The sequence below is a fragment of the Pipra filicauda genome, unplaced genomic scaffold (assembly GCF_003945595.2).
Source record: "Pipra filicauda isolate LSUMZ 115617 unplaced genomic scaffold, ASM394559v2 scaffold35_size7292922_pilon, whole genome shotgun sequence".
NCBI lineage: Eukaryota > Metazoa > Chordata > Aves > Passeriformes > Pipridae > Pipra > Pipra filicauda.
The window spans coordinates 1,746,812-1,773,884 of NW_024104487.1; the positions used below are offsets into that span (position 1 = coordinate 1,746,812).

The following is a 27,073-nucleotide window of genomic DNA, read 5'->3' on the forward strand; positions in this document are numbered from 1 at the left end:
AGACTCGCACAAACATGCTGCAGTGACCCTGACACCTCTTCCAAGCAGGGAAAGTAAACAAACTGCAAAATAAAAATACTCTCATGCCTCCCATATAAAATTACCTAATATGCCATTGGTATCCAGACCAAAAAGACTAGGAGAGGAGTGTGCTACATTGGGTGTGCTCACTGCATATCTTAAGACTCTGCTCATCAAGATAGCTGTGGACAGAACCCTGTAAATGCAAAAAATTTTACTGAAACAGATGTTATATATTGTTAAGTTTCAGCAGTTTGTCAGGGTCAGGTGTAGTTGGATCTGCAAAACTTCCCAGCCTCTGGAGTGATAAAGCATGCCATCACTTGATGGGATTGTGGAAGTCCAATATGTGTTAGGACTCCAAACATTACAGATTATCTAATGATACCTAGTGTTTTTGCTTTTGTTAATCTTCTATTATAATTAAACATATTTTAGTATAGCATTGTAAGAAACACTATTGTCATATGAAATATCCTTTTCCCCTAGTCTGTTCAGGGTTGTTCATTACTTTCAACAGTGTTCCTTGCTATTACGTTGATTTTTAACAAGTCGTTTAAAAGGTATCTGCACCCAAACTAAGCATCTCAGATTTGCATCTTACTACCATTTAAGCATCCCCCTTTCCTTTTAGTTTGCTAAATGATTATATATGGTGTTCATACATTTGCATGTTACTATGCTTGGGTAGAAGTGTCAGCTTGCAACAGGGGGGTTGAAGCATCATTTATCTGCATACTGTTCACATATTTCATTTTGCATATTCACACACTGTGAATATACCCATGTGTAGGGTATAATAACACAGGCATAACTACAGAATCAAAAATTAAAGAATGTTAAACACGAAACTTATTAAACATATCCCCAAGTAACAGACAAAAATATCACCAATTATATACATGATTTCCACAGGTCTTGTAACAACTAAAGAAGATTTTGTTTGCTTTTCAAAGAAAGTTACAAAACTGGCCATCTGTGCAAAAGGCTTAGTTTTACTTTCTTGATTACTTCTGTGTTCCAAATTCTGAGATAAGCATGCATGCCAGGAAATAGGTTTTGTTTCATTTTTGTATTCAAAAAGCTAAAAATTACAGAAATAGTTCTGTGGTAGCTCCTTCAAAAATTCTCATAGTTGGATTTAGATTTATTATTTTCAGCTGAAACTAAAATCAAAGCCTATTCTCTGTTCAGGAGGGGGGATTGTTTGCAAAGCCTTCATGAATTACAACACTAAGTAATTACTTATTTAAATCAGATCTATGACATCAGGCTGCATGTATTTCACTCTTCCTTCTACTTTTGGAGTAAGATGTAAAATTCTTATTGTTTAATGATAAGTACATATGTTGTAATGTTTTTTCTCCCTTTTTTTGTATAGGCTTAGCCTTGGAGAAAAACATATTTTGTTTTAACAACCATACTTCTCCTTTAAATATATGGCAGAAAGAACACTCCTGAAGGAAACTTTTTAATTTTTTAGTCATTCTCTGAAACCTGTTTCCTGAAATCATGTGAGTGATTACCTCTTTCCTGGAGGAGAACAGAAGAACAAGCACCTGTAAATACAGGTTTGCACATGATTCATTTCCAGAAAGGACACACTTCTATTTCATCCACTTCAGGAAAACAAACTAGAAAAAAGTACCATCCCTTGGCTTTGAGGGCCCCAACAGTAAGCAAAAGTTTGTCCCCTTCTAGACACCCACTTAATTACTGTTCCTTTGAGAGACAGTAGAAAGTACCTAAAAATACCTGCTGTAATGCATTTCTGCTAAAACTGCTTTTGGAGCGTTTACCTAAGAACACAAAAAGTACTTCTCCAGACACTAAATTCTACTCTGATTGCTGCTTCTGGTGGAAGACACACTTCTTTTCCTGTTTTTTTCTCTAATAGCTGTGTTCTTGATCAGATACAAAATGCTGCATCATACAAGAATCCCACAGGGAAAAAAATATAGAAAAAATCCCCAAATAAACATGTTAAAAAACCTGCAAGAACAGGCATCAGTTCAATTGCTGAGCAACTGAAAAGCAATGAGAGAGTACAGTGACTAAAGCAGGACAACGACTTCTATAAACTGGAGAGGAATGGAATCAGGTAAGGTTCTCACCTCCTCTGTGTCCATAACTACCCTATTTCCTTTCCATAGCATTTTCCAAGGGCTGGGTAAGCTGCCATTTTCCAACAGCTCTCTGGAATTCTCTCCAAGCGATACAAGAAGACACAGAAGAAGCCTGCTTTGTAGCCTACAGTGATCAGTAATAGTGCTCAGCCTGACAGATTCTTGGTTTGTACAAGGGATGTGTGCCATATTTCTTACAGCGCTACTTTCTGTGTTGGTAGCATATGCACAGGTCAACCCCATGTACCGTATAACATTTTCATCTGTACCTTTCAAATTGAAATGTTCTGGTTTTGTGGGTTTCAGTAGTTTCTGATAGGTTTCCTGCAATTAAAGATTAAGTGATTTTTTAATTTACTCTTTAATAAAGCTGATTGCCTTATGTGAACAGCAAGGCTTGCACTGATCTCCACACTGCTTGTGGCTCTGTTAAATGTTCCAGCACTTTGAACACTCTCGTCCATGTGGCTCAGCAAGGTTGGTGTGGATCTGATCTTGCCAAGTTAGTTGAGTCACAACTGAGCAGCAGCGTGGGATTTCCTTTTAAGGAACACGTGCCTTTCTCCTATTAGAGGATAAAACCTAGCATGCAGCCAACAGTTATGTAGCTGGAAAAAGCAGGCAGGCAACTAAGTGCAAGCAGTTGGTTAACTGTAGAACTTAAGGAAAAAATCTTTGAAATGCAGTCCTCTGATGGGAAATGGCTTGGTATAAATGGCAGTACAGGGTATCACAAATTTACTCTTACTTCATGACTTTTTGCTTAGTGTTTGAGTAAACAGTTAAGAATACCAGTACTATGTGCTAAGGAAAAAAGTCAGTAAGTGAGGTTCTCAAAAACTGCAAACAGAATGAAACAAAACAAAATTATTAAAACTGGAATTTGAGGTTGAAGGAGAACCTTGAAGCACAGACACTGCAGACCTCAGCTTACAGTGTTTGTCAGTGGCTCTGGAGCCAAAACTCCTAGTGATTGCAATAGGAATGCTTCTGGAGTCCATCAGTATGCTAGGTCTCTGTTGAGTTATGCTTTATTTCCTAATCAACTTTTGCTTGCATAGGTTTGCTTTTGTTTTGTTTTCCCTTAAGACTATTTCATCTTTAGAGCACGATATCTTCTGTGCTTAACTGATACATAAACACAGTGATATGTGAATTTATATTGAGTTTGTGTGGCCCGGTTTTGGTAGTGGCAGGGCTACATGAGTAGCCTTCTGTGAGAAGCTACCAGAAGTTTCCCCCATATCTGGCAGAGCCAATGCCAGCTGGCTCCAAGATGGACGTGCCACTAGCCAAGGCTAGGCCAATCAGAAATTGTGGTAATGCCTCTGTGATAGCATATTTAAGAAGGAAAAAAAGTTATTGGGCAGATGGAATTGCAGCCAGAGAAGAGTGGAGTGAGAATATGAGAGGAACAACTATGCAGACACTGAGGTCAGTGGAAAAGGAGGGGCAGGAGGTGCTCCAGGTGCCGGAGCAGAGATTTCCCTGCAGCCCGTGGTGAAGACCGTGGTGAGGCAGCTGTGCCCCTGCAGCCCACAGAAGTCAGTGGGAGAGCAGATATCCACCTGCAGGCTGTGAAGGAGACCCACCCACAGCAGGTGAATGCCTGAGAGAGGGCTGTGAGCCCATGGGAAGCTCATGCTGGAGCAGGCTCCTGGCAGGGACCTGAAGACCTATGGAGAGAGAAGCCCATGCTGGAAAATGTCTCCTGGTAGGACCTGTGACCCTGCGGGGTCCCACATTAGAGCAGGCTGTGCCTGAAAGGCTGCACCCCTCGGAAAAGTGACTCACATTGGAGCAGTTTGTGCAGACTGTTGCCCGTGGGATGGATTCACATTAGAAAAGTTCATGGAAGACTGTCTCCTGTGAGAGGGACGCCATGCTGGAGCAGGGGAAGGACTCCTCTCGCTGAGCAGCAGCCCATTCCTTGTCCCCCTGTGCTGATGTGGGGGAGGAGGCAGAGCCCAGGAAGGAGGGAGAGGTAGGGAGAATGTGATTTTAAGATTTATTTTACTTCTCATTATCTTGCTCCAATTTTCTTGGTAATAAATTAAATTAATTTCCAGGAGCTGAGTCTCTTTTTTCCATGACAGTATTCAATGAATGATCTCTCCCTGTCCTTAACTCATGAACCTTTCATTATATTTTGTCTACCCTGTCCAGTTTTGGAGGGAAGTGATAGAGTAGCTTGGTGGATAGCTGGCATCCCGCCAGGGTCAACCCACCACAGAACTCAAAAGGTTTTTTGTTATACTGTTATACAAATTGTATTTATATTCATAATAAAGACAAACTGAAGTGCTTTCCCAGATCTACCTATCACTGGGAAAATAGCTTATGACAAAAAAATTGTCTTTGAAAATCCCATGGGAGTAGGGAAGTCTATTAGCTTGAAAACCTCTTGTAACAGATTTTGGATGGACCAGGCTTTGTTTTTTTCTGTTGAAAAACCTAAGCAAAATCCATTCAGCCTTTCTTACATTAGTCAAATATGGGAAACAGCCCACTTCGCTTGTGTACACAAACTAGTATTTCTGCATTCAGTCTTGGAGTTTCCAGACATTGAAAGGGACTTAGAAATTGACCAGAAGTACTCTACTTCAAAAGTTTCCAGCCCAGGTTTATGTAAATACCTTCTCCAGGACTTCATCCTGTACAATGTTCAGGACTACATAATGGCATCAGTTTGTGGAAAGTCTTTGAATAGGTATTTTCATATGTCTACATATATTATTTTTTTTCTCATGTTTCAAGATGTATATGGACATTTAGATGATAACATCTGTTATGGATTTCTCAAATTAAAGTTTCTAGAAGTTAAATATGTAGTGATTAGTGATACCTGATTTTAAATGCAATGAACTGCAGCTCTGTCCAACTTCCTTTATTTTGTGTTATTATGGAAAGTTAACCTTCCTGAACTTGTTTGGCAGCACTTATCTATCTGCGAAAGTCAGGAAGCTTCAAAAGTTAATGTTTATATAAATTCATTTCCCTCAGTAATTTTTCATCCTGTTGCTTTTTGGGGTTTTTTTATTATCTAATCTGTTTGTGTAATTTAATCTCCCTTAGTGTTTCAGGATAGGAGTGTGATACAGCTGAACTAAAAGGACCAGAATGGGGTAACAAAAATCCCATTAAGGTCAACTGAAGTTTTGGAATTTTGTCAATTGAACACTCAACATTAATGATATTTTTTAATCTTTTTTCATTTTGATGTGTGATTAGGATATAAATACTAGGATACTTGGATGCAATATGGAAGTCAATGTCATAAAATTGAACCAAATGTATCTTGTACATTTTCCTAACTGCCTACTGTACCTGTACTCACATCAATCACCAGAGAGCTTGAAGAAGGCTCTTGAGTTCAGCCTGGAGAAGAGAAGGCTTCAGGGAGAAGAGAAGGCTTCAGGGAGACTTCATAGCAGCCTTTCAGTTTTAGCAGCCTTCCTGTAAAGGGGGCTTGCAGGAAAACTGGAGAGGCACTTTTTACATGGGCATGTAGTGACAGGAGATAATGGCTTTAAACTGGAAGAAGTGGTTTTAAACTAGATATTAAGAAGAAGTTCTTTACTGTGAGAGTAGTGAGGTGCTGGAACAGGTTGTCCAAAGAAATTGTGGGCACTCCATCCCTGGAGGTCTTCATGGTCAGGTTGGATGGGGCCCTGAGCAAACTGGTCTACTGAAAGGTGTCTCTGCCTATGACAGAGGCATTGGAACAAGATGATCTTTAAAGTCTCTTCCAACCTGAAACATTCTATGATTCTGTAAGAGCAAAAACTGTTAATACACACACACACAAATATATGAACCAGAAAAATTTATGAACTGTTTCTAAAACTCAAACAGTAAATTCAAAGTGAAAAATTTCATTTATTTGTTGTTAATTTTTCCATTTGGTATCCTCATCTTAGTATTTGACAGTGAAGCAAAGACACTGAGTTTCACTTTTTTTCTACTTAGTTTTACTTCTGGTTGATAGTACAGAGTAAAATCAAGTTGTGTTTTGAATCACAGTCATGGAAAAGGATGAGTAGAGTTCAATTTAAAATCAGAAACCTTTTTCAGTTTGAAATACAATTATAAAAATATGTGTTTTGCTGATTTTTCAAATGTGCTAAGTAATTATTTCTCAAAGTAGGTGTGAGATGCTTCCCTTTATCAATATTTCTGAAAAAGTAAGTTACCCCAGGAAGCAGCTAGATTTCAGTCTTGGCATCAAGTGTGCACACTGACAAAACTAGAACATCAAAAAGTTTTATATTAAAAATAATTAAGTATCTTTGGCATAGCTGTTTTGCTTTTGATGAATATTTTGGGCAATTTCAGTTAAAACTAGCAAGAGCACAGGGGTTTCACAAAGAAGTGTGTCTGGATCAAAAAGATGCCGTGCTGTGGACCTGTGCAAACCAGCTATGAGGCACTTCAAAGGGGGAGACCTGTCCCACAGGCTACCATTTGAGTAACACTACTTTCATTAATTAATTGTGGGGTCAGACTCTACATAATTTTAATTAACTAGTCATTTTCACTATTGCTTTGTAATTACATTGGTACAAACAACATCAAACCCATGTTAATCAGTCTCTTTCTCTCTTTTGTTTTTGAGCTTCAGTCAGATCCGTTCAAATCTTTTATTTGTAACTAAAACAGTAGATCAAATTCAGCTGTTTTCATTTCCTATATTAAAAACCACAACTTTTTCACCCAGCAACTATTACATTTAAAAACATTGATTCTCATTCCACTGTTTCTGGTGTAGTGGAAATAAACCATATGTTAAAGCTCTCAGGAAGAGCATTTCAGGATCTGGAAATAGCTTCCACAAACTCCTTTTTGTGGAGGAGGAAGACTTTTGATAAGCAGTTCCTGCAAGTATTCCCTGTCACTGAGGCACATGCGCAGAATAAAGCACAAAAGCTCTTCCTTGGGCAAAGAATATATATCACAAGCAATCAAGCTTCTATAGGGTTATAAAAGATATTTCTGAGGTAGTTGTATATGAGGCAGAAACAGTAGTTAACTCAGTTTGACCCTCCCAGGGTTTCAAGAGCTTTCAAAAGTGTCATTCCCAAGATACATTCCATGTGAAGGACCAGAGCAATTAGATGTGTTTATCTAATTGCTTGAAAGAATACAACTAGTTTTCACCCACAGAAATGAAGGAAAGCTGTTTGTCATGGTTTTCTCTCGATGCCCTATCCAGTGCAGACCACTGTTGAGTCTGGCATTCCTGGGGCTAGAGAAGCCTCAGGAGTACCCTGCAGCCCGGGCACTGTGCATCAACACAGCCACACCCGGGGAGCAAACACAGCCCTCTGAGACGAGTCACAGGAGTCCAACCCTCCTGGTTTAGAGTGTCTGCTGTTCTATGTCCTCTGCTTCTACACAACTGAGTCAGCCATAAGTGGAAAGCTAGACCTACCAGCAAACTCAGCCAGGGACATTTTGGCTTAGTGGAAATTGTGAAAATGGGAGCCAGTTTGTGCTGAAGCAGGCAACAGAAATAAATACTTTACAGATCAGTGGAGAGGGTACCATTCAGTAAATGGCAGAGGAAGCAAGCTGAAAAGATTGCGAAGGGAGCTGCTTTTACTTAGAACTGCTACTTTTCTGTTTCCTCCCCAAAAGTGAAACTAACATGCCACACACATAACTTGTTACTATTCAACTAGCAGCTGCAGTAACACCAGCAAGAGTGGATTGTCATCAGAATGGTGGGTGAGATACAGCTACTGAAATCCTTAGCATCTTGGTTTCTTGGTTTGTTATATGAGCTAGTGCTGCAAAAACATGCTGGCAAAGGTTGTGATTTTTTTTATTCCCTATAAAATGCTAGAGTGAGCTAAAGAACAATATTTTAAAATAGTTTTAAATATTTTAAACACAAGGAGATAATTGAAACATTAGCATAGTTATATTAGTTTCTTCCATTGTGTGCTTTTATATCTCTGTGACTTTTATTCCCTACCCTACTTCACTGAAAAGCAAGAAGCTAAAAAGTAATATCTAGTCCTCAGAACTCTTTCTCCTAAGCCAACCTTGTCTTTGTGTTCAAAATAGTCTTTGCAGTAGCAGTGGTAGACACTGAGTCATTTCATTCTTCTATACCACAGACACAAAAGCAGTTCTCCAAAACACAGACTTTGGAGCAGAGGATAAAAATCCATAAAGCCAAGAATTTCATTACGTGAATGTGATGTACCTTTTATATTTATATGCCTATGACTTGGCAATAACAACTCAGTTTATTAATTAATAACATTGTTATTATCTGGAGAAGACATAAGGCAGAGGAAATCAATGAGAGACTACTGAAATCTGAAAAGATGTGAAAAGAGAAGTTTCAGTCAAGTTCTCTCATAGCAGCTCTTTCTTTGAAAGCTGGGTCAGTGAAGAAAATACCATGAACGTAAGCATGGTTAAGTTTTTACTCTGTGTTTCAGTCAAGCAAGTGAGGATTTTGGCAATTTCTTGTGTTTTCCTTACAATGGCTCAACAGCTATTCAACAATTTCTGACCAAATTGCTCTTTTCTGTATAAACCTGTGAGACTGAAGAAAGAAGAGAAGGGTATTAGGATATATCCTTCTCCTTGGATATTAGTTACACTCTCTTTTTACTTCTTATGTAAATTTCAAGTCTTAAAAAAATCTGCTATCAATCTTATTTAACTCTGCAAGCTGAAACAGACGTTCATTCTTCATTTGTACTTTGAAACTGAAATTAAGAAAACCTTTGTAGGCAGCTGCCACATCTAGCCCCAGGTTACGTAGCTTTAGATTAGCCCCCCCTCGCCCTCTTGTTGAGTAAGAAGCTGTTAAGAAGGCTGTGTGTTGTCTACTAGCCTGTTCTTTTAAGATGCTCTACATACCATGTAAAAAGCCTGATCCTTCAGAACAGCTCTTCACTTTGAATTCATACATCATACTTAGACTAGAACAAGATCTTGACACTATTTCAAGGCAAAAGTTGCTATTGACATTAATAGTGAAGGATGAAGAAACAATATTTTTATTAACAGCTTGACAAACACATTTCCAAAATAAACAGGAACATAATTTCCTAGTCTATCTTATTTAGCCCTGATTTATTGAGGATATGAATATTACATAGATTACTTAAGTCACAAAGGCAAAAATAGTGGATAATACACTTGTGGCTTGAATTATGAAGTAGATTTTTACACATTCTGTGCTCAGAAACATTCTACAGTCAAAACCCATGCCCATGGGCACATCCTGGATGTTTAGATGTGTTTCTAATTGCACATACTTAAACAAATCTCTCAGGAAGTCCTACTGCATCAGGCACCTTCTGAATGCTGACACACAAACAAGTCAATAAGGTTGGGGCTTTCCTCTTTTTTTTTCCTTTTTTTTTTTTTTTTCTAGACCCAGCTTGCAGATGCTTAGTCTTTTATAGTTAATCAGTACATTTCCAGACACGTGAAGAAGATTGTCGGTCCCAAAGTTAAGATCACAGTCTTAACTTACAGAATATATCTACATTTATACAAGTAGTTGCTAAAGCAAATTTTTTTCTTATCCATAGAGACAATTTAGGATTGATAAAGATGTAACTTTCAAGGAGCAGGGTGGTGGCAGGTTAGAAGTGTGATGAGGAGTAAGACATTTATTCTCAAATGGTGTGACTTTTGAGGCATCCTGCAAACATGGGTGCCCTACTGACCCTGTTACATTTTGTATAATGGGATATGTCACTGACATATCATAGTGATCATCACTGGAATCAAGCCCTTTATCCTACTACCTCATCCATGGTTAAGCACCAGGTACCTCACATAGATCGGTCTCCACAGGGACCCTACAGGTTTTCACCATGCACTCACTGTTGAAGGAGTACTGATGTTTGTTGTGTGAACAGCACAGTGTAGGCTGCCAGGAAAGTGTGGCCAAACCAATACAGGGAAGAATGTGTGACAAACAGACATACAACATGAGGAAAAATGACAATGACACAGTCTACCTCTGTGTGCACAGTTGTGCAGAGTGGTTGCTACTTCACTCCCACGGGCACCCAGTCACCATTCACCCTGATGTAAAGAACATATTTTGACCTTTGTTTTCTTGTGGTTATATCCTTGATCGATACCAGTTTAAACAAGGTTTTCTCTGTGGGTCTCCTTATTGTCCCCTACATACACAGTTATTTCTATATTCAGTAGTACACAGGGAATACAGCTCTGGGCACTCTTCTTTACTGTTCCAGGAAAGAGATTAGCACTCACACCTAACATCTATTTCTACAGATTTATTACTAATCAACCTAATAGATCTGTCTTGTAACAATGTCACAACTCAATTTGTATCTTGCCCAAGTTCTATTTGGACATTGTGATGCTCTGACACAGTACATGGCTTACTTCCATTACTTATACAATGCTGTTACCCCAGAGTTCAGCCCACACAATCTCTTCCCTGCAGGACTTTCTGTTTTTACCTCTCCCACTGAAAACAGGTTATAGGTGTTTTTCAGAGCTCGTCAGTGTTGCTCCTAGACCAGGCACAAGAAAAGCCATACATATCCCACCAAGAATGATCTTTTAAGGCATAGCTTACCAAGACATAAACAGTAACTGCAAAAGATGCTCCTTCCACACTTTTGTTTAGAGTTGCCCTGACACAATTGTGTGAGATTTTAGAAGCCAGACTAAATAGAAATGGACATACATCAGACATATAAACCACAGCCTGGAAATGGCCACACAATATAAAAAAAAAGGAAAAAAGAGAAAAAAACTCATAGGCAAAATTATGCTTCCTGAAAACTAGTACTTCTTCTTTCTCTTTTCATTCTGTTGCTGTCTCAAGAGTATGATTGAAAAGTGGGGAAGTGAATGTCGCTGCTTGCAAAAGCAGAATTGTGCCTCAGTGTCTTGAAACAAAATCCATTTGACTTATAATATCACCCATGGGGAAGGAGAAGAAGAGAGTGAGTATCTATGCTGTGGCAGTAACATAAATATCATTTTGAAAACATTACCCAAGACAGCCATGTGCTTACTGTTTTGGCCTATCTAACTTACCTACTGCGTGCTTCCCCAGAAAGTTATTGCACTGGCTTCTAGTCATATGCCTTTGGTAAAGTGCAATGGCTTGTACTGAAACAATTTTATTTTCAGCATAATCTCTTTTACTCCAGATCCTGTCCTACAGCAAGTTAACATGAATTTTCTGACATAACCACAGAAGATGCAGTCAAACTACCATCATAGCATCATAAAAGAAAGTTTAAAAACAGATATTACAAAAATGGAAGTGGCTGTAAGGTAAAGGCATATTTTACAACCACTTTTCATGTCACCACTGTGGGAGCCTTTCCTGTTAGGCAAGTGTGGTGGGTTGACACTGGCTGGATGCCAGGTGCCCATCAGAGCCACTCTATCACTCCCCTCCACAACTGGACCAGGGAGGGAAAATATAATGAAAAGTTCATGAGTTAAGAACTGGGAAAGAGCACAAACCAGTTACCATCACAGGCAAAACAGGCTCGATTGTGGAAATTAATTGAATTTATTACCAATCAAACTCAGAGCAGGTTAATGAGAAGTAAACCAAATCTTAAAATCACCTTCCCCCCAACTCTTCCTCCTTCCTGGGCTCTATACTCACACACCACCCCCCGCCCCCCATCAGCGCAGGGAGACAGGGAATGGGGGTTATGGTCAATTCATCCCAGGTTGTTTCTGCTGCTGCTCAGGGAAACAATTCCTTCCCCTGCTCCAGTGAGGCCTGTCCCATGGGAGACAGTTCTCCACGAACTTCTCCATCAAGAGTCCTTCCCATGGGCTGCAGTTCTTCATGAACTGCTCCAATGTGGGTCCCCTTCCATGGGGTACAGAACCTCAAGAACAGCCAGCTCCCATGTGGGTCCTTAACAGGGTCACAAGTCCTTTCAGGAGACCTGCTCTAACCTGGGCTCCTCTTTCCAGGCAAGTCCCTGCCAGGAGCCTGCTCCACACAAGCTTCTTATGGGCTCACAGCCTTTTTTCAAGCATCCATCTGCTCCAGGGTGGGTCTTCTCCGTGGGCTGCAGGTAGATCTCTGCACTCCCACTGACCTCCATGGGCTGCAGGGGGACAGCCTGCTTCACCACAGTCTTTACTGTGTCCCGTTCTGGACTCCTCAGTACAAGACAGACAAGGAGCTACTGGAGAGGGTCCAGCGGAGAGCCACAAAGATGATTAGGGGTCTGCAGCATCTCTTTTATGAGGAGAGACTGAGGGAGCTGGGCCTGTTTAGACTAGAGAAGAGATGATTGAGAGAGGATCTCATTAGTGCACATAAATGTCTCAAAGGCAGGTGCCAAGAGGATGGTGCCAGACTCTTTTCAGTGGTGTCCAGCGACAGGACAAGGAGCAATGGCCTTAAACTAAAACACAACATGTTTCACCTCAACACGAGGAAGAACTTCTTTGCATAGAGGGTGGCAGACCCCTGGAACTGGCTGCCCAGGAAAGTCATGGACTGTCCCTCTCTGGAGACATTAAAAACCCACCTGGACGTGTTCCCATGTCACCTGCTCTAGGTGACCCTGCCTTGGAAGGTGAGTTGGACTGGATGATCTCCAGAGGTCCCTTCTAACCCGAAGGATTCTGGGATTCATCATGGGCTGCAGGTGAATCTCAGCTCCAGTGCCTGAAGCACCTCCTCCTCCTCTGTCTCCACTGACCTTGGTGTTTGCATAGTTGTTCCTCTCACATATTCTCACTTTCCTCTTCTTTGAGTGCAATTACAACTGCAGAAACTCTTCTTTTTCCTTCTTAAATGTTATCCCAGAGGCGCTACCAGTGTCACTGGTGGGTTCAGCCTTGGCCAGTGGTGGGTCTGCCCTGGAGCCTGGAGCCAGCTGGCATTGGGTCCGGAGCCATCTGGCATGGGGGAAGCTTCTGCCAGCTTCTCACAGAAGCCAGCCCTGCTACCCTGCTTTTGGTAGCTTCCTGCTACCAAAACTTGGCCACTCAAAACCAATACAGCAAGTTTAAAGGAAGATATTCTCAATTTAATGAGGTATTCTGCTTAGTTCTCCCCCAAATCAATTTTCTGTGTGTTCTTCACACTCTCCCCATATGTTACAATTTTTGCAATTAAAATGCACATTACAAAACACTTCTTTAATTAGTCCCTTCTCATATCTTGTCCTTTGTATGATTCAACCTTAAAGCTTTCTGTAAGTAGAAAGGTTTGTAATCGCAAATCAGGGTATTAGGATATTATTGATACGTCTCAGCAACGTGCACTCACAGCTAAGAAAGTCAACCATTATCCTGTGCTTCATCACAAGAAGTGTGACCAGCAGGTTGAGGGAGGTGATTCCACCCCTCTATTTCACTCTCCTGAGACCTCACCTGGAGTGCTGCATCCAGCTCTGGAGCCCCCAGTGGGGGGACCTGGACCTGTTGGAGCAAGTTCAGAGGAGGGCCACGGTGATGCTTAGAGGGCTGGAGCACCTCTCCTCCTGGCTGGCGAGGACAGGCTGAGAGTTAGGGTTGTACACCCTGGAGAAGAGAAGGGAAGACCTTACAGCACCTTCTAGTACCTAACAGAGCCTACAGGAAAGGATCCTGGCGAGGATTTTTTTACAAGGGCATGTAGTGACAGGACAAGGGGGGATGGCTTTAAGCTTGTGTATGTTTAGATTAGGTATTAGGAAGAAATTCTTTACTGTGAAGCTGGTGAGGTGCTCTAACAGGTTGCCTGGAGTAGTTGTGAATGCCCCACGCCTGGAAGTGTTCAAGACCAGACTGGACGGGGCTTTGAGCAACCTGGTCAGAGAGGGTGGAACTAGATAATCTTTAAGGTCCCTTCCAACCCAAACCATTCTATGATTCTGTGATCAGAGCTGTTCACACAAAGGGTTTAAATCGCTGATGGATAGTTCAAAGAGTACAGGATTATTAATGTACAGCTAATCACTTCAAATTCAAGTCATCCGAATATTACTCTGCTATGGATGGACTGAGACGAAAGATGTGTCTCCTAGTAACAATCATCCTTACCAAGTCTGTGGCTACCAAGACTGTGAATTGTTTTCAACAAAAATTAATTTCCTCTGTCCACCTCTAAAACTGAACTATCTTGCTGCTTGTGTGCACCAAAACAGATGTTAATTGCTGTTCTCCTGATAAACAAACAGCTTTTATCTGCAGGATTTCCTCTCAATACTTCTCCCAGATTATGGCAGCTAAACAATTTTAAGAAAGCTCTTACCTAAAACCTCCTCTGGAATTGTTCCTGTTTCTCCAGAGTGGCTGTTCTGGAAAAGTAACTTAGTTTCACATACCTATCTTTTTCTCTGTAAAGTAATAAGCAAATTCTGGGTCACAGCACACATTGTGCTGTAGACCTATGCAATTTGCAGCAGGGCAAAGGGTTGCAGTCCGACTTTAACAAGGAGGTTAAGTACAGATAAATTTATGGCATAATTATTGCTGAAGAATCTGCTACCTCGGCAATACATTGCCTTTTCTGTGTTTGGTGCAAGTGGAACATTTAGAAAAACTCTTGTACCTTCAAAGTTAAGTTTTTGATTTTTGAAGTTTTTACTTATGGCAATTTTGGAAATCTGAGCTGTGCCATAAACATTTAGCTTTAATCAGTGTAAGCTTTATATTTTTATTCTAGTGGCTATTATTCTTAGCTTGTACATTTTATCTTTTCGATCAGTGGCTCCCTGTATTCAGGGTAATTTTAATTCTTAAAGTTTCTACCTTTTTCACTGCACAGGTGACAGAAGGGAGCAAGGTAAATTCTTTCTTGCCTACATATTTTTTCTAAGGTAACCTGAAATTTAAAAAATATAGTCAAGTTATTTTATTTCACATTCTACTGTTTTATTTAGGATTTCCTTAGCTGCAAATCAAATTTTGGAAAGCTACTGAATTGTAAGAAAGGCTTCACCCTTTCCCTTCTTTCCACTCTGGTAACTCCCAAAGCTGCTTTTTTCATGTATCAGTTCAAAATAGCCATTTATCTTATGAAGTGCCATCTTACAGGACTGGGGAAAAGCTTTCAGTCTTTGTTGCTGTTTGTTTTGTTTTAAAGGGAAATAAAACCTTATTTAGGAAAAAAAATACTTTATTTTTCCGAAACATGTTTGACAGATTGCAACAAGAACAAAGTACAGTACAAAGATTACTCCCACAGCCTGCAATAGTTAGCAAAACACTGAAAAAAAGTTAGGCATTTGATTAAAATTCTTTTGGGTCCAATATACATTTTTCATATTACAGAGGTAATGCCCACTTTACAATGGCACCAAAGTTTGTAAGACCATTATAACACAGTCACTAGTACTTACTCTCTCTCTATACCAGCTTTTGACACAGTATTATTTTACTCCAGACACACTAAGTGTAGTCTGCAGTCAAATACAAATTTCTCTCCTTGTGTCCATTCAGAATTAACTTCAGCATGTTTGCCTGGAATCTACCAAAAGCCTTTCTTGGGTAAATATTTATATGCCAGTGAAAACTTTTTTGCATCTGTGCCATACACAATTATCCCCACTTTCAAAAGGGGGCAGATGCACAAAACATGATGGTGTAACTGAATGTATTTTTGTCCCTCAAAACCTACAGCTATTTTTACTACCTCTCACAGCTAACTGTGAGCTGTGGTGTATGGCAAACAAACCTAAAAAGAATATATGTGATAAGCGTAAATCTGTCACGGTGGTTTCGTCCTCCCACGCCCATCTTTGCAAAGGAGGCTAAAACAAGTCAGTATAGGCTGTGATCTCTTCTGCAGTATTCTAACATTAAGGAAAAATAAAAGACAGGTATTTTATTCTTCCTGTGAAACTGCAACTTAGTCAACATAAGCAGGAGTGAAGCATCTGACAAATTCTATGCATGTGCAATGTATGAACAAAGAATTATTGTCACATGTTTACTTTTATTTCCATGCCAATATTATTTCTGCAATTACCTCAAGAATTTAATATTTCTGTTGTGATCATTTGTTTTGCACCACAAAGCCTGTTTTGGTTAATTTTATTTTCCCTTTCTACCTAAAGCTTTCAGAAAAAGCTAAGAGTGAAATCAGTAGGTTCACAAAACCAGAGCACCCACCTCATTACGGTTTGAGGGCACAGTGACATGAGGCACTTGTGTCCCATTCAGTGGATTACAGTGCAAAGAGTCCTAAGCCAGCTGACACTCCAGACAGCCACTCCATGCAGGACAGAATCCTGGCATTGCATTTATAAATAGCACAGGTCTAAATAGCCTAAAGTCAGCTTTATTGTTTACATGCAGCAAGCTTGGGTACCTCTGCACTGGAATCATCACAAGTTTTCCTATGCCAGAATAAGTATAGAGACAGGTAGGGTTTTTTAGATCTTTGCACCATTTTCTGTCTTTTACGAAGTCTGCAGATGTTTTTTATCTTATAGTTTTACTAAGGTTGGAAAATCCAATGCCGACACAGGTCATTAAGACTTTCTCGCCGCCCATGTGCTCTTCCTCAGGGGTCTTTGTTTCAATTTTAAACATGATCTGGAAGAAGCTTCTCAGGTGTCGCAGAAACTCAATTCTGAGAGAGAGAAAGCAACACAGTTTAAGAAATTAAACAGAAAGCCCATTAGCAGTATGTACTGATCCCAGCAATGAACATGGTGAATGAAACACAAAAGCTTTGCTCAGTAAAGAGAAAGAAGCCTACAGGCTCCAGACACTTCTCACTTGTGCTGTGGAAGTGGCTAGTGACCCCTACTGAAACCACTGCACTCTTTGTTATAAGCAGAGAGAGGAATGCCTGGTAACACAGCAAGACAAAACAGTGAGGGAAGAAAAAAAGAGAGAAATGTAGCCAGGCAAGGTCATTTACTCGTGATGCTGACTCTCCATCAGGGCTATATGAATCCCATACCAACCAGTGGTACTCCATTCCCCCTCCCAATGTTTAAAGCAGAAATAAAAGCAAAACAGGGACAGCCAGAAGGTTGGGAGCATACTTTAAGAAGAGAGATCCTAAAGCATGTGTTTGATTTGTACTACTAACTTGTCCACTTCTTCTTAGTTAAATGTTCCATTAAAATCACATTTAGAGTCATTAAAAAAAAAATCCACAACAAAAACCCAACAAAAAAACAGAACTAATTTTCCTTTCATCATTTTAGAAAGAAAGGCATGAAGAAATTAAACAGACACAGTGCTCCTAAACACCACTGACTGCAGAACAAGTGACAGGAAAAACTATTAGAAAAAAGAACAAAAATGGCAAGAAAACATTTCTACTGGCTTCTCCAAAACAAGGAATAAACAATTACACCAAAAGACTACAAATACAAAATTTGTAATTGTTCCTAACAAAGGTTTGGTCTCTGTCTCAGTCATGGCCACAAGTAGGTCTGCAGTCTTGAACTAAGGCTTAATCTCCTCCAGCAATTGGTATGTGCTTTTCTAGTTTAAGTTTAACCTTTAAAGAAATGAGATCCAGTTCACACATCTGCTTGTCTGGCAGTCTGAAAAAAGCCTCTGCTCTGCATGCTGAAAGCATAATTGCAAACTAATCACACATACATCATTACAACAAATCAAGAGAAAGTACCCACAAAAGGAGACCACGAGGATAGGACAGTCCCCACAGTGACATCATGAGGCCTCTGAAAGCCTCCTGGCAGCTCCTGTTCAGAGAAACTGTGAATAAGCACAGTGAAAGTCACAGGAGCAAAAATTGCCTTATCCACTTCAGCTGGGCATGCTGATGTTCCTGTGCTCAGACGCATGGGGAGAGGAGGGAAATGGCAGGAGCCAGACAATAAGAGGCTGCTTTACCTATACTGGTCTGTGCTTGGGATGATCTGACTTAAGAGTTATCTCTGGGGCAGTCTCCTGAATGCCTCCACAGGGTGAATGTGGGCACATGGCTCCCAAAGCTATGTACACATTTCTACTGCACCTTCCCAGGCTGGTAACTTGCCTCAGCACAGATACCAGCTCTCTCATCTCTCAAATAGATTTAACAGTTGAAAGAAAGAAACGAGAAACACCTTTTCTTCCATGCCTCCTCAACCGCTAGGTTTCTGGTTGCAGCTATAATAAGCAAATGGGTATATACTGGCACAAATGCTTCAGTAAAGCTGACAGGCAACAAGCTCTGTACCAGTGTTGTCCTTAGCTGGGTCCTCTGGCAGTATGACAAGAAAGCAGCCAAGTGTAAAACAGCAGAAGTGACATGCTGAACTGCAAGGAGAGCACAGAATAAACTGTACAAATGAAATGCAGTGTGGAGCCAGAGGCTCAGAGAAAAATCCTAAAAGCTGATGAATAAACTTTGCAACGTGTTGGTGGGATCAGCTGAGTCCATACTTCTCTTTGCACATAGGTGGGCTATCATGTATCTCTGCTTCTTCTCCCTTTTCAATGAAGGCAGAGTGAGAAAACACATATCAGCCCCCATGTACATGGGAAAGGCTCAGTGGAGTGGAATTGAAGGGGAGGCTACCTGGGGACACCAGAGAATTTGGAAGCAGCACAAAGCCAGCTTTGTCTTGTAGCAGTAGAAGCACAAGTGGTAAGAGCCCTAGAAATAGGAGAGAAAGAGGGGGGAAGGTAGAGGTACATGACAGAAGCGCAGCAGAAAGCAGGTTTGTAAAAGCTTTGATGTTGATCTGGATCACGTGTGGGCACCTCAAATAACAGTGCAGGCTGCACCAAACACAGGCACAGACTAGAAGACTGAGAGAGGGGGTGGAAGATACACAGAAGGTTTACTTTGCTGAAAATTTAGACTGTGTGTTCAGGCAAGAACAAGGCAGAGCTGAACACTGCACCTTAGGCCCAGGGACAGCTACATGAGCCACACTGGAGGTTTTCCTTATGGCCAATAACAACAACCAAACCAAACCAAACCAAACCAAAGTAAGAAAAAAAGAGTAAAAAGTCTGTTTATCTAAGTGCTGTCTTTTCCCCAAAGCCTGCTAAGGAACACCAAAAGATACACAACCACTTCATGTGTCAGGGCAAAGCAACCAACTCCCAGACCAGTGCGAAAGAAGACCTGTGCACCAGCAATGCCTCCCTGGTTCAGCTGCCCCAGGACTTGCACAGTGCTCTGCCTGGCAGCACCAGCAGCCCCAGCACTGCTCCCCGGAGTACTGACAGATATCTTCCTGGGAGAAGACAGCCCAAGGAGCTGGAGGAGGGCATTGCCAGGCAGGGGGACAACTGAAAGCCAGTCAGCCTGGCTGGGCAAAGGCACCCTGACCCCTCCCCTTGAAGCCCCTAAGCCCTTGCAAAGCCAAGGGTTGGGGCACTCAGGGGCACTCCTCAGGCTTTCCTGTTGCTGTCCTTCACAAACACCTGCCTAATGCCAATCCACCTGCATGCAGACAGGTCTGTCCTGCCAGACTGAGTCAGTGGCAGAGCCAGCACACTGCATTTGATTTTAAGCTCAGCTTGACAGAGGCACTTACTTCTGTGAAATCTGAATGATAAGAAAAGGATAAAGCAGATGGCCACCGGCCAAGTGGTCTTTCTGGGACAGGTATCCCCAGTGCCACTCAGGACAGCCTATTCAAGGTGTTGCCTGCCCTTCCGCTCCCCACCATTAGCTGGGGCAAAGGATGCTTCTATGAAAACACACAAATCTGGGAGAAATTTCCTCATTCTGATGCCATATTTCAAAGCACCGTGTACCCACGGGGTGCTCTCAACTGTAGCTGAGAGGTACATGCTACAGTATGGTAGATAGGGAAGCCAATCTAGCATAACACAGCTTTTAAATAGCTTCAGATTCTGCACTGTGGGAGAGTTAAATGCAGAGACGTCATAGCACCAAGGGAGGAAAGAAGAGACAACATTAGGGAACGTGACAGTACTACAATGTACTTCATAAGCTTGTGCATCTGATGAGTTGCTCGGGAGCCAAATTTACCAGCCCTTTATAAGCCTTTATTTACCAGCCTTAGTGATGGCATGGGGGTGCTGCATAGAAAGCTGTGTTCTCTCTGCGTAGATCCTCAAAGGACTGATGAGTCACATTCTCACAGAATCACAGATTTTATGACTTGCTGCTCCAGCATGAGTGTTCCTGACATTTATCCCTGCCACACATACCTAGCTTGGAAGAAGTGACGACCCACCAATTTGAAATCAGCCCACTTACAAAATAAACTACCGGGTTTGCTTGATTTTCATAGCACAACAAAAAAAAAGTTTTAAAAAATAAAAAAGACTGGACAATGACAAGTGATTGAATTGTTTCACATGCCTAACTGTGCACTTAAAACACTAATACCTACTCTTTGTAAGCCTTTCACATGAATACTTACTTTACAGGAGATTACTTCACCTTTGTGCAATGGGACATTTCCCTGTCTTCCCCTCAAAATCTAATGAATGTTGCTTCCAAGGTATCAGAGGTTGAGAAGAGCAGTTAGGCAATTTCTAGCTCTCATGTGATGGCACCACCATTCTTCAGTTATCACAGTACTGTACCTTTCACGTATACAGCACCGGTACCATGATAACCGAAAAAGGACAGTTCATAGTCTTATTATTTGATGCCATTGTCAGATAAACAAACCACCCTTCATTTGACTAAGAAAAACTGCTCAGTCTCTAGGAATAATTGTGATCTAGTCAATCACTTGCAAGTCTGATAAAGCAAATTAAATTTTTGATACTGGATGCTCTTTCCCAAAACAGTTTCTGCTAGAACTCAATCTGGCCACTTCTGTGAAAGATAATAAAATGTGTTTTTATAAATACATTAATGAGAAAAGGAGGGCCAAAGGAATTCTCCATCCTTTATTGGATGCAGAGTGGAACATTGTGATCTCTAATGAGGAAAACGCTGAAGTACTTAATGCCTTCTTTGCCTCAGTCTTTAATGGGAAGATCAGTTATCCTCAGAGCAACCAGAGGAGAGCAGACTAGGAGCAGAATAGCCTCCCTGTAATCCAGGAGGAAGCCTTTAGTGACCTACTCTTCCACTTGGACACTCATACGTCTACGGAGTCAAATGGGATGAGACTCACTATCACTTATCGTCAGTCCTGGCTAACCGGGTAGGTCCCAGAGGACTGGAGGTCAGCCAGTGTGATGCCCATCTATGAGAAGAGTCAGAAGGAAGATTAGGGGAACTACAGTAACAGCCCATGGCCTGGACAGGTGCACTCTTCGCTGGGTAAAAAACTGTCTGGATGTCCAGGCCCAGAGAGTAGTGGTGAATGGTGCCACATCCAGCTGGTGGGCAGTCACCAGTGGTGTTTCCCAGGGCTCGTACTGGGGGCACTTCTATTTAATATCTTCATCAATGACGTGGATGAGGGGATTGAGTACACCCTTGGTCAGTGTGCAGACAACACCAAGTTGAGTGGGAGCACTGGAAGGCTCAGCAGAGGGTTCTGAATGGGCTGGATCAATGGGCCAAGGCCAGTGGTATGAGGTTCAACAAGGCCAAGTGCCTCGTCCTGCCCTTGGGTCACAACAACCCCAGGCAGCGCTACAGGCTGGGGACACAGGAAAGCTGCCTAGTGGAAAAGGACCTGGGGGTGCTGGTTGATAGCAGCTGTATATGATCCAGCAGTGTGCCTAGGTGGCCAATGTCATCCTGGCCTGTGTCAGCAATAGTGTGGCCAGCAGGACTAGGGCAGTGATCATCCCCCTGTCCTCAGCATTGGTGAGGCTGCACCTCAAATCCTGTGTTCAGTTCTGGGCCTCTCACTACAAGAAAGACATGCAGGTGCTGGAGCATTTCCAGAGAAGGGCAACAAAGCTGGTGAAGCATTTAGAGAGTAAATTATATGAAGAATGGTTGAAGGAGCTGATGTTGTTTAGCCTGGAGAAAAGGAGGCTCAGGTGAGACCTTATTGCTCTTTACAACTACCTGAAAGGAGGTTATAGTCAGGTGGGGCCCAGTCTCTTCTCCCAGGCAACTAGTGACAGGATGAGAGGAAATGGCCTCAGGTTGGATATCTGAAAGAATTTCTTCACTGAAAGGGTCATTAAGCACTGGAACAGACTGCCCAGGGAGGTGGTGGAGTCACCTTCCCTGGAAATGTTCAAGAAATGACTGGATGTGGCACCATGGTCTAGTTGGTAAGGTGGTGTTCACTCAAAGGTTGGACTTGATCTTGGAGGTCTTTTCCAACCTTGATGATTCTGTGATTCTGTAACCTGTGTTTACAACTAGCTATGTAAGAAATTTAGTCTTTTTCTCTCCTCTGAACAACTACCAGCAGCAGACAAAGCTTTAATAAAAACTGAGACTGAATGACTAGATAGAAGTCTGCTGCCCAAGAGGGGTAAAACTTTGAAGTAGCACATAGCTCCATGCATTAAAGTCTTCAGCTATTTCTTACGGACAATCACAGCTTTAGAATTTGGTTAGCTATTTGAAATACGACATTTAATGACACAGCTACAGAGAGATCACTAGGAAAACACACTAGTGTACACTAGGCAACAAAAGCAAACTGATGTACACATATAATCCAGGTCAAGAACCATCAATAAACTCTGTCTCTGCAATTCTCAGAAACAGGAATAATATAGAACAGTAAGGGAATAATCATCTAACATGTAGAAATAAACTCTAGGTAACTTACGCCACTTGTCTCATTTGAAGTCAGGTACAAGTTGTTCTATTCATAACCACAGGCAAAGTCTTTTATATATAAAAATAGCTGTGCAATAAAACTAGTGAATTAAAAAAAGACTGCTTAATTAAACTGAACAAAACAACTTACGTGTATGGAGAGAGAGGTCCTAACAGGACTTTGGAAACATCCCGTTGTCCAAGGGTCATAAGAAGCAGAGCAAGGCTCTGATTTGTTGAATCTACACAGCCTCCCTGCAAACCAAAATGTTTTAATAATTAATTTCTGTACAAACCAGAAACTGGGATGGGAGGAGAGTAATAAAGGAAAAAGATACACTTAAAAGGCTGAAATATCAGTCCCAATTTTCAAGGGCCAAGAAGATAGAAATCTAGATTTTGTAACAATGACAAACTAATTTCACATGGCAGGCTGGGAAAAGAACAGAATTAAAACAAACCCAGAACAAGGTCACATTAAACATTCCTCCCATCCCTCCTAATCTCTTTTAACATCACAGAAGGTAAACACTGAAGAATTTCCTTGCAGTAAATTTAAAAGAGGTATTAATTATAGTTCATATGCCTCTGAAGATACCATGAATTGCAGCACTTTATGTATTTGCCAATCTGAAACAAGAAGCAGATGAGAGTTTCGTAGGGAGTATTCCTGACACTGGACTTTCTGTATTTGTAGCTCGGTTAATAATTCAAAATGCTCCTTATCACTCGGATGAAAACTAAATTTTCTGAGCTTGTTTTTTGTTTTTCTAAATCTGTAAACGTTATAAAACATCTACTTTTGTGACCAAATCTATGCAAAAGCTTCCATCAGCATGGAGACAATCGTGTCCTAAACAATATATCAAAACACAGTGCATCCATCACATCCTAGCTGCTTATATAAGCTCTGTTGCTGCAATGAGTCAGTCATCACCAGTTTTTTTGTGCAAAAGGAAGGTGCTGTTATGCCCATTCGTGGTGGTACATCCCCCCTGCACCTTTGGGCCACTCTACAATGTCCCCAGGATTTCTCATTAGACCTTGACCTTGATTAATGGCTCCTAGGCAGTTAAGCTCCTCTTGAGTTCATCAGAAAACCTGTCTGTTCCTAGGATCTTCTGTTGCCTACTGAACTGCTGTCATCTAATGGACAGCCCTGGAATATTATTTTTGTGTAAATTACAGCCCAGGTGGAATGATATTATTGTTACTGCACCTTTTGAGGAAAATTTCAGTAACAATCAACCCAGATGTTGGCAAGGATGGAGAGTGACAGAAGACGAAAGCCAAGCATCTCACAACCCTATAAGCAGCAGTCCTAAGTGAGGCTCTTTGAGCTCTCCTGGGCCACAGCAGTCTGCACCAGCACCTCCCTCTCAATGGTATGCCTCTCGAAGCTTGCCAATCCTCAAGTTTGTGATACTCGGAAGACAATCACCAAAAGCTGCTGACGAGACCTGGGCTGATACTCTTTCTCCTCAAGACTGAACCCTTCACTCACTGAGAGGTGCAAAGGCACCTGATGTATTTCACTGAGCTTGAAGCAGTCTCAAGTCACAGGCACTTATGGGGACTTACCCCCATGTTCTTATGGGGGACTTCAAGCTGCCTGTAGAAGGCCTCATCCATTTTCTCCCTCTGATCAGGGAGCCTGTAGCAAACGCTCACAAAAATGTCAACTTTTATCCTAACTCATAAGCTCATTACTTGCTCATCACCCACCCCAAGACAGAGCTTACACAGAGGGCCTTCCTGGTCTGTCTCTCCTAAGCAGTGTATAGCCCTTCGTGACAACATTCCATGGTGGAAGCTATCCCACCATGTCTCTGTAACTGCAATGAGATCAAAGCCCTGTGAGGGCATGCAGCTCTCTAGTTCCTCCTGTTTGTTCCCCATACTGTGTGCACTGCTGTACAGGCACTTTATAGAGGCATTTGATTCTGTCAACATCCCAGTAGTCAATGAATAAATGCCGCTGTATCCTTTAGACATAAACCATTGATCGAATCTGAGGCTAGTTTGGCAAGGGGTCTACTATCATGACCCAAAGGGAGGATCTCTCTTATCCTTTTTCGTCCTTACCTTTTGCATCCCTGCTCTCCACGTAAATCATTGTAGATTGATTCTAATCCCATTTTCCTTTGTGCACTTCATCTTTGTAGTACGCAACAGAGTGAACCTTGCCATCAAACTTTGTTGCACTTCAACAAATTGATATAAAGCTGCTTTATAAATCACCTTTCCTGGTGATTTAAGTGACCTAAACCATTCATTTGCAACACCATTCCCACATAATCTGTTGCCAGACACCGAAATTAAGCAATTGTTTGTAATCTAATGACAGAACAGTAACTTTTGCCAAATGAAGGACTTCACACTCCCAAGAAGGCCAAGTTTTTTTTTTCCTCGATCCAGCTGCCACTTACTCAAGCATCCAAAATCAAAAACAACCCTCCCAAGAGAAATGGGATGGGCAAAGTCGGAGCCAAAGTACATTTGTTCCAAAACATCTGGCACTCGTTACCAACCTAGGATGCAGCTTCTAGGCTCTATTAATTCAGTCTATGGCAGTTTCTCCATTATTGTTTCTATTGACAACAGAGCCAAATCTGGCTAGATGTGACAATTAGACACAAATCATTAAAATCCCATCCATTTTGAAATGTTGTTATATAAATCCACAACTGATATGTACATATATATATCACAGCTCTGGTTATTGGACAACAGTGTTTCAAAAAGGATTATTCTTCTGACCTTTGATTTAGTGTCAGTTATATTTTGGCATACATACAATTTCCTCCCTTACCTGTGTGGTACATATTTGCATACCTCAAGAATTTCTTACATAAAGGGTAAAAATTATTGCAGCAGGTTTGTGTCTTGGTTTTTGGGTTTTTTTTCTCTCTGGAAAAATGGAGTAGACTCTTGCCAAACTGAAGTAAGGTCATCTGGAAAATTAAGCCTTCAGTGAAATCCTTCACTCATTTTAGCTCTAGTTCAATAAAACCAACATCCTTAGCCCTCCTGCCTCTCCAAGGTCCCCTAACAACTCATCCTTTCTTCATTAAAGAGTTCAGCCTGAAACAAGTATTGCAGCCTCTCCTATTTTTCATGATTGCAAGGAATATAAGAATTAAATCCTTTTCCAGTTCTTCCAGGCCGTTCCATTTGCAATTTCCAATTGCTTGCTATATAAAGCTCCCATAAACAATGCCTTTCAAAGACAAGAGTTAAAATCCTCATTGGCCTTCTACAATTAAGGTTCAGAGAGAATTGCACATGGATTTGTAATGACAAGGCTAGTCAGTCACTCCATGCCCTCTCTCACAGAGTCACTGCAATTAGAACTGTTCTGTTTATTAATAGTCAATTAGCTCTGACATCTTTCATGAACATAAAAAAAGCTCCACAATTCCAAGAATCATACAAACTCTTTCATTTCTTTTTTAAGTCTTAGTAAAAGGACCATTTAGCACTTACTGTATCAAGGCTCAAATTCTTAGATTTCCTAGGTAAAGCAAGCACTTCATGAAATGTCCCTGGGCTCCTTTAAACAGTAATGAACTCCAGCAGATTTGTGGGTGACCTGAATAGCCAAAGCCCTTTTACAGAGAAGTCAAAGCCCTTTCACAGTGCTCTTAGGATGCCCTTCTCTGGTCAACCCTCCCTAGCTCCTGCAGCACAGTACCTACAGGCAAAAACACAGATGGAGAAACAATCCCATAACAAGGAGATCTAAACACAGGAAAAGAAATTCTCCCTTGAGCCCTGTATTCAGCGAGTAGGTCATGTAAAGAGAGTGGGACTTAAAGACTGCCTGTTCAGAGCAATCCGTTCTTGCTTTCCCAAATTTTTAGTTTCATTAAACATTCTACCTAGGTAAAGAAACATAGGGAAACAAAGAAGATATATTCAAACTAAACAAATACTGCACACGTTGCAAGAAGTTTTTATATCCTCTCTGGGGTCAACACTAGATTCAACTGACCTAACCAAAAAAACCTCCAAAAAACAAACCAAACCTTCAAAAACCAAACACCAAAAAAAAGCCCACCCCAAAACAAAAACCAAACCAACCAACCAACCCAAAAAGTACATGAGAGAGAAAATGAGAAGGAAACTACATCTTCCCAAATATCAGGTTAGCGCTATACGAACATGTGTATCATATATAAATTCAAGTGCGTATTCTGAAAACTCACTGCCACTGTCCAAGCTTTGCTCGGCCCCGGCAGATGAACCTCAGGACTAAAGGGTGGGCTCAGTTCAGCGCACGCTGTGTCTCACCTAAAAATCCACTGCGCAGGCTGGAAGGGTTAATGACCTTTCCCAAATCTTCGCTCGC

At 41.3% G+C, this 27,073-nt stretch overlaps 1 protein-coding gene across 1 annotated transcript in view; it reads right to left on the minus strand.

Moving 5' to 3' along the window:
• Positions 1-15,231: 15,231 nt before the first annotated feature.
• RCL1 (RNA terminal phosphate cyclase like 1) overlaps positions 15,232-27,073 on the minus strand; it is a 39,193-nt gene continuing 27,351 nt past the window's right edge. The window contains exons 9-10 of the mRNA XM_039384539.1: positions 22,874-22,977; positions 15,232-16,710 (exon numbers count right to left, since the gene is read on the minus strand). Coding sequence (XP_039240473.1) covers positions 16,560-16,710; positions 22,874-22,977 — 255 coding nt within the window. The 3' untranslated portion in view covers positions 15,232-16,559. The remainder of the gene's footprint in view (positions 16,711-22,873; positions 22,978-27,073) is intronic.